The sequence below is a fragment of the Anguilla anguilla genome, chromosome 17 (assembly GCF_013347855.1).
Source record: "Anguilla anguilla isolate fAngAng1 chromosome 17, fAngAng1.pri, whole genome shotgun sequence".
In the NCBI taxonomy this organism is placed as follows: Eukaryota; Metazoa; Chordata; class Actinopteri; order Anguilliformes; family Anguillidae; genus Anguilla; species Anguilla anguilla.
This window is the reverse complement of record NC_049217.1, coordinates 25,988,272-26,001,297: the sequence shown is the minus strand read 5'-3', so window position 1 is coordinate 26,001,297 and position 13,026 is coordinate 25,988,272. Positions and strand designations below refer to the sequence as shown.

At 47.4% G+C, this 13,026-nt stretch overlaps 1 protein-coding gene across 5 annotated transcripts in view; it reads right to left on the bottom strand.

Moving 5' to 3' along the window:
* The window catches only part of LOC118216014 (potassium channel subfamily T member 2), a 54,609-nt gene extending 43,536 nt beyond the window's left edge, over positions 1–11,073 (bottom strand). The window contains exons 1-2 of one of the 5 annotated variants that reach the window (XR_004762951.1): positions 10,548–10,971; positions 10,083–10,182 (exon numbers count right to left, since the gene is read on the bottom strand). Coding sequence is in view for 4 of the 5 variants with exons in the window: in XM_035397011.1 (XP_035252902.1) it covers positions 10,083–10,182; positions 10,548–10,626 (179 nt within the window). In the remaining variant the exon portion in view is untranslated. The other 4 variants (XM_035397014.1, XM_035397011.1, XM_035397012.1 and 1 more) reach the window with 4 other exon arrangements.
* Positions 11,074–13,026: the final 1,953 nt, after the last annotated feature.

The following is a 13,026-nucleotide window of genomic DNA, read 5'->3' as shown; positions in this document are numbered from 1 at the left end:
CTATTTAATCTTTCTTTTCACCTCTCTATACTGGCTCACATGGAAAATGACAAATACATCAATGCACCGGAGGCCTTTCACCTGGCGGTAAAGGCACAGAAAGAGAAAGCCAAAGGGCGTTTTTGCAAACTAAAAAAAATATGACTAAAGTGAACAGTGTATTACATCAAACTAACGACCATGTGATTATGGGGGTGAGGTGTGAGGCTCTGTTAGCAACAAGATTATTCTTAAATGGTCACAGTTGAAGCTGTATTTGCTTGATTCCTTTAAAAAATGCACTAAAAATGCACTAAAACACTCAACTCTGTATCAGGACAGAAATAGGTGTTTCGCTAATGAACATGTGAAAGAGCATTACTGTAACATTTTGGATATGTTAAAAAAAAGAGTAGACTCTTCAGTTTAAGGCTCTCCTGTCTCAAAAGCTTATTTTCGGTCTGATCAGTTGGTCAGCTGGTCCTAAAACCCATTCCATCCATCATCTATACCTGCTTATCCTGGGCAGGGTCACGGGGGGGAGCTGGAGCCTATCCCAGGTTGCATTGGGCGAGAGGCAGGAATACACCCTGGGCAGGCCGCCAATCTATCGCAGGGCGCACACACACCGTTCACTCACCATTTGCTCACACACTCATACCTGTGGGCCGGATTCGAACCCAGGACCTTCTAGCTGCGAGGCGACAGTGCTACCCACTGCACCGCCGTGCCGCTCTCCTGAGACTCCTTTGATCTGCTAATTGCTAACAGCATACACAGCTTCTGACCAGCAGTGCTCCAATTACAATCAAGCAAATTGCAAATCAAATGAAAAAGAAAAAATCGACAAAACAAAATGAATTGCAATTATACGCTGAAAAGAAATGATAGCACGTCCTCGCCAGGCGCGAGCCGAGCGGTCACAGCCTGATCCGCGCATTGTAGCAAAGCAATCTTGTCTTGTGCCCTTGTGTCTCGTGCTACAACGTGACTTTTTGGGTTTGGTTATCTCACGACGGTAATAGCGGTAAGAGTGCGAGTGAACGTACGACAGTGGTGCGTACAGGGAGCGTAAGCTTGTGGGGCAAAGCTCACAGACACGGCTCGCAGGTCTGCGCAGTGTTACGGCTGGCGTCCGGGGGAAAACGCGAAACACTGTTTACGTCTCGTCGCCTTTCCCTGCAGTTAGCGCAGCTCACCTCAGGTAGGCGCTGTCGGACGCGGAGAGCCGCGAAGAATCTCTGTGAGAGGTCTTCTGTTCAGAATGCGGTGAGCATTCCGAATTCCTAAACTTGGAACGCGATGTACTGTACGGCTGCATATTTGCAAATCCCGTCGGCCTTTTATGAGTGCTTATGGGCAATTAGCCTACGTGTTTTATATTTTAACGTGTTTTATAGGCGACGTGCCACGTGCAGCCGAACACAAAGCTCCACACGCGTGGATAATGAGTTTTCTCTGATATAACGCTGGAAGCTTTGTCTCCGAAAAAGAACAGAGATCGCAGATCTCTGAGGAACAGAAGCCTGCATTCAAACGTGTGTCCTTAAACACTGACTTCCAAGTGTTAGTGTTACTTTTTTTCTTCCCCCCCCCCAATGCAAACAAACTTTGGGCAAGTTAATTATAGATCACTGGCCTTGCCAAACGAAAGCAAAACACAACTGCACGGGAGCGCGAGCCAAAGTTACGGATAAACGCCGACTGAACCTCGGCCAGGGACGCCTTCCTGCGCAGCAGTGCATCCAAATTCGCCAGGTCTTCTTTAAAAAAAAAACAAAAAACAAAACTCTGCTCTCATTATTGTAGGACGGAGTGTAGCACAGTGGGTAAGGAACTGGGCTTGTAACCGAAAGGTCGCAGGTTCGATTCCCGGGTAAGGACACTGCTGTTGTACCCTTGAGCAAGGTACTTAACCGCAATTGCTTCAGTATATATCCAGCTGTATAAATGGATGCAGTGTAAAATGCTATGTAAAAGTTGTGTAAGTCGCTCTGGATAAGAGCGTCTGCTAAATGCCTGTAATGTAATTATTTAAAATCATATGTACATACGTAGAGAAATGACCTATTTTACTTTGTGAATTACACAACCACACCCAATGCTATCCTTGAGCAAGGTACTTAACCTGCGTTGCTCCAGTGTATATCCAGCTGTATAACTGGATGCATTGTATGTCGCCCTGGATAAGAGAGTCTGCTAAATGCCTGTAAACTGTAAACTAATGCCATGTATGTGTGGCATAGCATAGCATATATGTATGCGTAGCATATGTGTACACAAGATAGGACATGTACCCTGTGCCTACATATATATATAACATAGCATATTTGTATGTGTAGCATAACATATATGTATGTGTGGTGTATACACCTGTATTTGCAGCAGAGCATAACATACACTGAAATAGAGTAGCTACCCTGCCTGATGCATTCTCAGTCTTTGTTGTTATTCAGTGAAGCATTTTGCTGTCACCACATAAAGTTCTTATCTTGTAGCTGTTGCTATAAACCTTTGTAATTACAAAATTACCCCCTGATTACTATTAGATGGCAATCTAAGAAAGAGAAGGCATCTGAATAATAATAGAGTTCACTTTTCCCCTTTTTTTTGTTGTTGCTATTATTCAGTGTAAGTTTTCAGTTGGCCCAGACACTTTGTATGTGCAATGAATGGTAGATTACATACAGAAGTTTCTGACTACCAGCCAGCTTTACAGTAGCAGGTATAGGGGCACTCAGGAGTTTTATTTTTATTTATTTAACCTTTATTTACCCAGGGTAGGTTCACTGAGCACGGATACTCTTTTGCAGGAACGCCCTGCTTCACACTCATACACATTCACACCTGGGAGCTGCCCAGTACAACCACAATCCTCTATTGTTGGCCACTGAGCAGCTCCAGTGGAGGGAGAGAACATTTTTTAGCCAATTAAATCAGGGGATGATTATGTGGCAAGTTTTTTGCGAGAGCCAGATCTGGGATTTTAGCCAGGACACCGGGGAACCCCCAGAGTTGCTGGTCTAATGCAAGGAAACACACTTCAGTTATATCCCCCGAGGAAGTCTGTGCAGCAGAATTACGCCTCCAGAGGCTGTACACATTAAAGTATTCATTTGTGGCATTTATTCACATTTAAAAAGAGGAATACTGGATTTTATATTTGTGCCACTGCTTCTTTCCTTGAGCGCCAGTGGTCTTGTGTTACATGTGCCATAGGAAATGGTTCCAACCGAAAAAGAGATTAAACATTATTTAAATAATAATAATAATAATAATCTGTTAATATATGCACATACAATCCTGTGGCACGTCATGATATTGGTATATCTAGCAATAACGCTTCCCCATTATCCAATGACAATACGTTCTCATCAAAAGCTCTTGCAATAAATAGATATGAGGTTCATCTTGTAATTATGAGATTAGGGATATACATCTCATAATTATGAGACTGTTGTCATCGTTGATCTGATTTAACATTTGCTTCATTAAAATGAAAAGATTGTTCCTGGCCCCCCCAGAGTTTAAGTAAGTAATTGTTGGCTGTTGTTCCTCTTATCTCCTGTGCTTTGACCACACTGTTTTAATAGCAGGCAAATGAAGCACCTGCTCTCAGTTCTACTGCACCGAACTAGAATAGCGGAATGGATTGAGAGGGAGGTAGAGATAAAGAGAGAGTGAGAGAGAGAGAGAGAGAGAGAGAGAGGGGGGGACAGAGGGAGAGATAGAGCAGGGTGATTAGACTGGTTTACTGTGAGTAGATGTGTTTGTGAAAAGGTGTGTGTGTGATTGATGGATGTGCTTGATTGGTTATGATGCAGCCCTATCCCCTCATGCTGTTTATCCCCAGAGAACCCATCCATCCCTCGCTTCCTCTCTTCTACTCCCTCCCTCTCTTCTCCTCCCTCCCTCGCTCCCTCTCTTTCTGTTCTCCTCCCTCCCTTTCTCCCTCTCTTCCTGTTCTCCTCCCTCCCTCGCTCCCTCTCTTCTCCTCCAACCCTCTCTTCTCCTGCCTTCTTCGCTCCCTCTCTTCTCCTCCCTCCCTCGCTCCCTCCCTTTCTCCTCCAACCCTCTCTTTTCCTCCCTCCCTCGCTCCCTCCCTTCTCCTACCTCCCCTCCTCTTTTTTTTTCTTTGCTAATTAGGCAGTTGTTTTGTGTGTGTGTGTTTTTTTTTCTGAGTAGCTGAATGCTTCGGGAGCTGTTTTCATTCGTCAGGCCTGCGGTACAGATGTGTCTGCCGCACCCTCCCTGCCCTTAAGGGCCAGAGGTTAAAGAGGAAGCCAATTAAGCGCAACACACAAACGCCGTTTCGCGCGTAACTGAATCAAAATATTTGTGAAAGGAATGTTTGTGGGGATTGCACGGCACACTTTTGTATGACTCAGCCTATTAATCAACTTCCTGTCTCTTTGTCTCTCCCACGTGCCCCCCCCCACCCCCCCCCCCCACCCCACCCCACCCCTCCATTCAAAGCTCTCAGGGGGGAGACGGAGAGAGGGAGACGGAGAGAGGGAGACAGAGAGAGGGAGACGGAGAGAGGGAGACGGAGAGAGGGAGACGGAGAGAGGGAGACGGAGAGAGGGAGACGGAGAGAGGGAGACGGAGAGAGGGAGACGGAGAGAGGGAGACGGAGAGGAGGATCAGAGCCACAGAAAGTCGATAAAAGCGTGTGGCGGAGAGGCTAAAGGCCCTTATTTGTATGATAATCCTCCAGAGCTGTGACCCCTACTGAGACTCTCCCTCTCTCTCTCTCTCTCTCTCAGTGCAGAAGTGGGAGAGAGAGAGAGGGAGGGAGGGAGGGGGAGAGAGAGAGAGAGGGAGAGAGAGAGAGAGAGAGGGAGAGGGGGAGAGAGAGAGAGAGAGAGAGAGAGGGCACAAGATGCAGATACGCCACTTTAAACCAATGTACTGTCAGCAACTTTTTCCATCTCAGTCATTTTTTTGAAATCGAGCATAAGCACAACTTGGGAAATGACCTTAAGATTCTGTGTAAGTTTGAATCCAAAAACCTTATAAATGAGGCCCCAGGGCTTCTGACCAGGGGTTGCAGGTTTGAGTTCCATGTAGGGCTATGCCACCGAACGGAAGAAGATTTAAGAAATACCGAGAGAGCGAATGACAAACTTGTGAATGTGCGAGTTAAAAATGTAAGGTTTAAATTGTGCTTGCAGGGCAACGGAACAAATGCATTTGTTCAGGTAATTACGTCCAATTGGCTCATTAAAAGAAATCAATTTTGCACAATTTCCTCTCAGCCCCCTGAATGCAACCTCTGCCATTTCAGTCCGGCCTCGGGGCCGCCTTCGCCCGCGCTGTGGAATGGGACTCGCGTCCGTTGTTTGCGCTTTGGGGCGAGCTCGATCCCCTACCCCAAAAAAATAAAATAAAATACACCGCAGGACAAGTATCTTAATGGCCATTCCGTAAATCTAGGAATAAATGAATGAACTCGATTCTCCCAGACGGAATGCAGTTAATGAGAAAGTGTACAGGCATGACAGGCTTTCCCCGCTCCTCTGGGACAACTGAGCTGCCTATACTTTTATTTCCAGCCAAGCTCATTTTAATTCATTGGGTAAACCAAGTACGAACATATTGGGGGAAAAAAAAAAATACTGTGTAAGTATTCAAATGTATTGACTTTCTTTTTCGGTTCATATTTAATTGAGTTAGGCCTTTAAAGTTTAATGCAATGTTAGCATTTGAAACATAGTTCTTGAGGGAAGAAGCGATGTTGGTGATTGGAGAGTGTGGTGTCAGAGACCCCGAAATGGGTGGGTTTAATACATTTATTCAGGGTCTCACTGATCGAATCATACTGTTTTTGCAGTGGAAAGATACTTCTTGTAATTTTATAAACGAGATGGTGATTGACAGTGCCTGGTGGCTCCACCTGATTATGGGGTTCTCAAACATCGCAAGCATCGCTAACGTTACTCCCTGCTGATAGCAAAACCAATATTTTGGTCTTAGCACACTGTTTAGGCGAGCTAGCCAAACAGCAAGGAAGATTATTATCCCTATTTTAGCCTACCATTATATGCCTAAGAGAAAATAAATTCACTGAGTAATTGAGCCACTAAAAGCACCAGACTCATTGAGTCGCTAAACCACTGAGTCACTGAAACAGTGTCATTACGCCAGTGACTCACTAAACCCCTCAGTCACCAAGCCTCGCAGTGTTTGAGCCTTTTAAACTGCTGAGTCACTGAGTCACAGGGAGTCATTAAAACCCTGAATCACTAAACCAATGATTCGCTGAATCCCCATGTCACTGAAACACAGTGCAACAAAAGCTACTGTCGCTTAACCTCCAGTCACAGCTGCAGTCACTGCAGTCAGGAGCCATAGCCTGTACAGAGGCACAGAGTCCAGGAGCAATAGAACTGTCTAAATGCAAGGAGAAGATGTATATGAGAGAGAGTGTGTGCCTGCGTATGTATGTATGTATGTATGTGTGTGTGTGTGTGTGTGTGTGTGTGTGTGTGTGTGTGTGAGTGTGAGTGTGAGTGTGAGTGTGAGTGTGAGTGTGAGTGTGAGTGTGTGTGTTTATGTGTGTGTTTGTGAGTGTGTGAGTGTGAGTGTGAGTGTGAGTGTGTGTGTGTGAGTGAGTGTGTGTGTGTGTGTGTGTGTGTGTGTGTGAGTGTGTGTGTGTGTGTGTGTGTGTGTGTGAGTGTGAGTGTGTGTGTGTGTGTGAGTGAGTGTGTGTGTGCTGCGCTGTAGCGTCGGCCCTTAACGATGTTCGCTGAGCCGTCGCTAATCGTGGGCCGCTAAACCTCAAAGCTTCTCCCAAACCCTCCAGCGTTCTGGCCCACGCAGATCGGTCCAGAAGAGGCTCCGCCTCCCCCCCCCCCCCCCCCCCCCCCCCCCCCCCCGGCTCTCCGTGGGCATCCGGGGCTTAAGCCCGGTAGCCAGCGCGACCAACGCCAGCCTCACGGCACGTTTTAAACATCTGCTCTGTCCCCCCCCCCCCCCCCCCCTTCGTTCCCACATCCCCAGTCATAATCCCACAGCCATCGTGTGACGCACTACAGTGCCTCCATCGCAATCCATCCAAATAAATTAAAGTTCATCTTAATTGGAATGACTCCCAAATGGAACATATTCGCAGAGGAATATCAGCTGCATATTTCCAATGCAAACATATTGGGGAAATAAGATCATACTAAGGAATGACACCCCCCTCCACACCAACTGAGCTCCCCACCGCAGTAGTTGCAGGAGCAATGTTTTGCCACTAGAGGGAGGAGCATCACCAATCAGTCGATAAGGGTGATTTTGACCTTACTCAACTTGAGTGGAAAATGGATGGCATTAAGCACACCTTGACAGGACTCATGGAGAGTCATTTTGGGGGAACTGGCATCTCTATTAAGCTTGCACTCTGTGGATAGGTATTTGGTAGTGTCTAGCTCAATGAATCGTTTCTCCAGCTGTGTTTTTTGGATTTCTTTCATTGATTCTCCGCCAAATAAAATGCTGCGTTGGGCGCGGAGATAACGAGAACGGGAGGAAATCAGCTGAGAGAGATAGGGGACGTTTTTTTAAACACAGAGCTGTAATCAATCTGTCAATGAACTCTTGCAGTATTTTGCTCGTAACTTAACTGGCCTGTGGTATGCCTGCAGTGTGGGAGAGAAGCTGAGGACTGTGACCCCTCCCCCGCCTCAGACCGCCCCCCCTCCCCCCCCCCACACACCCCCGTCCGCTCGTTTATCCCTCTTTTTACCCCGTGCTCTGGTTTAAGTCGCCAGCCCAGGTAAGTCAGGAGACGGGGTTCGGTGGTAATGGCACCGCGCTGGGCGGATTGGCTCTCGCCTGGCAACGCTGCGCGGCTGTACACGGCGCGCTCGTCCTGCCAAACAAGCGTGAAATGAGGTGTTCCATTTTCCATTAACATCTCCCTCTCCCCCTCTCTTCCTCTCTCTCTCTCATCCCCTCTCCCTCTCTCTCTCTCTCTCTCTGCCCTCTCTCTCTCTACCCTCCTAACATCTTTCTCTACTCTCTCACTCTACCTTTCTCTACCCCCTCTTCCCACCTTTTGTTCTCTCGTGTGTACGGTTTCTTTATAAGAATCACAGTAATCTAGCGTGCCGAGGTGGCAAAGAGGCTTCCGTGCTTACAGGGAGGAAGAGAATGAAGTTGCAGCGTACAGCGGAGCAACAGAGTCTAACCTACGCTGCAGTGCCCAGCAGGGTATAGGCTACAGCAGTGCCCAGCAGGGTATAGGCTACAGCAGTGCCCAGCAGGGTATAGGCTACAGCAGTGCCCAGCAGGGTATAGGCTACAGCAGTGCCCAGCAGGGTATAGGCTACAGCAGTGCCCAGCAGGGTATAGGCCACGGCAGTGCCCAGCAGGGTATAGGCTACAGCAGTGCCCAGCAGGGTATAGGCTACAGCAGTGCCCAGCAGGGTATAAGGTACAGCAGTGCCCAGCAGGGTATAGGCTACAGCTGTGCCCAGCAGGGTATAGGCTATGGCAGTGCCCAGCAGGGTATAAGCTACAGCAGTGCCCAGCAGGGTATAAGATACGGCAGTGCCCAGCAGGGTATAGGCTACAGCAGTGCCCAGTAGGGTATAAACTACAGCAGTGCCCAGCAGGGTATAGGCTACAGCAGTGCCCAGCAGGGTATAGGATACAGCAGTGCCCAGCAGGGTATAAGGTATAGCTGTGCCCAGCAGGGTATAAGATACAGCAGTGCCCAGCAGGGTATAAGGTATAGCTGTGCCCAGCAGGGTATAAGATACAGCAGTGCCCAGCAGGGTATAGGCTACAGCTGTGCCCAGCAGGGTATAAGATACAGCAGTGCCCAGCAGGGTATAAGGTATAGCTGTGCCCAGCAGGGTATAGGCTACAGCAGTGCCCAGCAGGGTATAGGCTACGGCGGTGCCCAGCAGGGTATAGGCTATGGCGGTGCCCAGCAGGGTATAAGGTACGGCAGTGCCCAGCAGGGTATAAGCTACAGCAGTGCCCAGCAGGGTATAAGATATGGCAGTGCCCAGCAGGGTATAGGCTACAGCAGTGCCCAGCAGGGTATAAGGTACGGCAGTGCCCAGCAGGGTATAGGCGACGGCAGTGCCCAGCAGGGTATAAGATACAGCAGGGCCCAGCAGGGTATAGGCTACAGCAGTGCCCAGCAGGGTATAGGCTACAGCAGTGCCCAGGAGGGTATAAGATACAGCAATGGTACAACTGATGAGACTTAAGTAATTGGTAAAGCTGTTTTGAGAGCTCTCCTGGCTTTGCATCTATTTGGCTGCATCTGTTATGCAGACTTCAAACCAAGATTTGTTACATTTGCATTTAAATTAACATGATTTCTCCATCCTGTGCTTAGCACATTTCCCTCTACCCCCCCCCCCCCCAAAAAAAAAGAAAATTCAACATAAACAAAACAAACAAAAAATAAATTTAAAAAAAAAACAATAATATCAATAGAAATACAATTTGGTTTACTGTCATTCTGTTTGCCAACTGTAGTTCAACATTAACCTTGCTCAGCTTAATGACAGATGATGCAATTTATGAAAAGGCATTAGTCTACAATTTAAGTCTTGACTGATCAAGGTTATGACTAACAGCACTGGAAAGTTTCAGTTTGTGGCTTTCTGTCATGCAATCACAGAGACATATAACTAAATTAGGCTTTGGGTATGATGATTTTGAATCTCCTGCCTTTTGTCAAATAAAACGATCCTTCAGTTGCTCACTAAATGTATAGTACCTGTAAACACACACACACACACACAATAACAAGACCTCTCATTATGTTACTCTCTCTCGTCTTCAACCTGTTGAAGAAACTACTGGAGCAGCCTACCGCTTGTTACAGCCGCTCACGAAACGAGTGCGCCGTCCACGCATACAAAACGTTTATGTCCAAGAAATTAACATACATTTATAAAGGTTGCCACTCTTTAATTGTGCGATGACACAATACACACATTTAATTTGCATGTGCATAACATTGGGCAAATATATCAGTTCGCGACGGAGGACTGCAGAACGTTCAAACCGTTATTAGGATATGTGATGCAGTACATGCGAGTACATACGCAAAGCTTATTCCCCCGACCGCTCAAGTTTTCGCCGTTTCCTACCTGTCATCTGATTGCCAGTCTCCAAGCAACAAGTCTCGGAACCGGTACCGCGGCGGTAGTGGCAGAACATCCTTCTCCAGCTCCACCATGACCGCGTCCTCTGAACAAACCGAAGAAAGATTTTCCGGTGAGGGTTTAAAAAAAGGATGTATGAAGCAAATGTATTTTTTTCCCTCCAGCGTACTCGCTCCGTGTTTTCTTTTCTGGTACTGTTTTGTTTCAGAAAAACATTGTATTATTGTGAGAAGCCGACGCGTAGCGCTTGCTGTGGGTGTAAATTTATGCCACACATGTGTTCTGCTCTGATCGTCTTTCGATTCGCCCAGAAATGTTTTGGTGTGACAAACGTGCAACTGGTTGCTTCTCCAAGTGCGAAGTGGCGCCTCGAGCTCACAGGTCCGCGCGCGTCGGTGACCGCAGAGTGATTTGCCTGTAGCCCTACAATCACCACGACTCCTTCCTTACCCGCTGCAGTTAGGATGCTTTGCACAGCAAATCCCCATAGATCATGTCCAACACGCGACATGACATATGAACATGACATTTATTTTTATCAAAATGATAATAAACAACGATTCCCACCACCGTGAAATTGTTTTTTTTTTTTTAATACTTCTCTTTCGTTGTATTTAATGGCATTGAGCTTTTGTATGTATTTTGCCTTTGCCAGGAAATTATGCATAATTTAGACATGTAATGTCTAATGTCTCTTGTTGAACGTTTGTCGTCGGAGGGATGCATCGTGGACGGGGGCTCCTTTGGGAAGGGGCTGAATCCATCCCTCGATTTTCTGGCACTTGGCTTAGTTTCAGACGCGTAATTGAGCAACCCGTAGCTGACCTCCGGCCTCAACGGAGGTGCACGAGCCCGGGCAGGTTTCACGATGTGCGGATTATTTCACGATTTTTTTTTAAAGAAATTCAAATGCTCTACCTAATGCCAGACGACAGAAACTCGTACAGGATGCCACTCTTCTAGAAAATCAGACAGAACAGAGGAACAGATGATTATACAACACAAACTGTTCTCACCTTCCCTCTTCCCTCTCTCTCTCGACTCCTCCGTACATTTTCTTAGCGTCTCCCTCTCCCAGCCCCCTGGCCCCCCCCCCCCCCACCCCCCCCACAAGCCACCACGCACTGTTAAATGTAATTGAAATTCCCCTTCATTCAATGCCTGCTTTGTTGGCAAGACAAAACCATGTGTTTCCAAGAAATTAAAGAGACCACAGACAGCCACACACATTAATACAGAAAGTGGCCGGCCGTCCAGTTATCTGGCGGGTGCTGTCACTTCAACCCAGTTTACTCCGGATTCCTCAAGCGGGGAATCACGTTCGCGTTTGTGGGAACACCTGAGTGTTTCGGCCCTTGCGCGCCAACACTTTTGACGGCATTCAACAGGCTAACAACATCGAGTCCCATTGTTCTCAACGTGTCCTGTTACAAATACGTGGGACATAAACACAAATCCCTATTTATTTCCATGTGTGCCTCAAGAAGAACCACGCGAAAGCTTTCTGGCGTCGTCCGATGCATTGATTTATTGATTTTTTTCCTGGCTGGGAATGACCTTTCATAATCACTCTTTAATCCTTTTAGTTGGAAAATGGTTGGGCACAGTCACATCGGAAATTTAACCTGCCGAATATTGGGTTTGGCTAAAGTCAAGAGACACGCACAGAAAGTGACAAATGTGTACCATTTACCTCTCGCTATCTGCCATCTTGTGTGGTGTAACTGGTGCTGTCATAGTATGCACAGAGACATATAACTAACCGCTGGTTAAATGTCCAGAGACATATAACTGACAGTGACCGCTAACCTGGCAGGTCATCACAGCAATATACAGCCAGTATAACTACTTGGGTGGGAGAAGGTAGTTACTGCAGAACTCTATATGTACAGTGAGATGTGTGGCACGGTCTGTAGGGTGTTTGACTATCAACCCTAATGGAAATTTCAGCAGGGTTTCAGTCTGGGTTTTACGTAAGCTGGTCCGGCTGCTTTGAAGCTGGTTTGGAGATGGACAAGTTGGCCACAAGATGGTTGAGAAAGCAAAGATGCTGGCAAGACCATGTCCAGCTGGTGGGCCAGCTCGGTACAGGCAACAGACCCTCACCAAATTTCAGATGGATGATATCCAGCTAGAGCAGGAGCTACCAGCCAAAGATTCCATAGCTGGAATCTCCACCCAAGAAGCCATATGTGAGCTTTCCCCCAAACTACCCCCCCCCCCCCCCCCCTTCTTGTGGATTGGGCCTCTTCAATCCCCTGCCATGGCAGTGCCTTTTGAGCTGTGATCATTTCCCTGTCTCTCTCCCTCTGCTTTCTATCTGCCTAAGCAAAAAAAAAGCAAAGCAAAACAAAAAAGGACAAAGGAGGACAGACTTATCTACTCTCTTTAAAAACAAAAAAAAAACTGGTTTGTAATGACTGACTGCCCATGGATTGCTAAGCCCTATTGGGATGATGTCCAAACTGACACCAGGGAATTTCCAGAGGTGAAACACGTCCTCATGCTGCTCGTGTAACAATGCAGCTGTTCTGGGAGGTGGGGGGGGGGGACGGGGGGGGGGGGGGGGGGGTTATAGCTGTTGCGCTGGATGCGCTGGATGCGCTGGATGCGCTGTTTTATGGACTTCAAACCCATTTAAATGAGTGGCGTGGGCTTGGATCGCGTGTGACACCCGGGGTTCACTGAACAAGAAGCGGACACAGGCTCACGTCAGCTCCGCATGGAGATCGTGATGGACAGCCCGGTGCATTGCTTGCCTCCCGTGGCCATGGCTTGTGTCGTTGGTGACTATAGACCCCATCATCACGTCCTGCGACCCCAACGGCTTGGCACCAGCTCTTTGTCGCCTAAACCGTTTGTATGCACTTATGTAGGTCACTCTGGATAAAAGCTTCTGTTAAATGCATAAATGTGGAGACTCTACTTC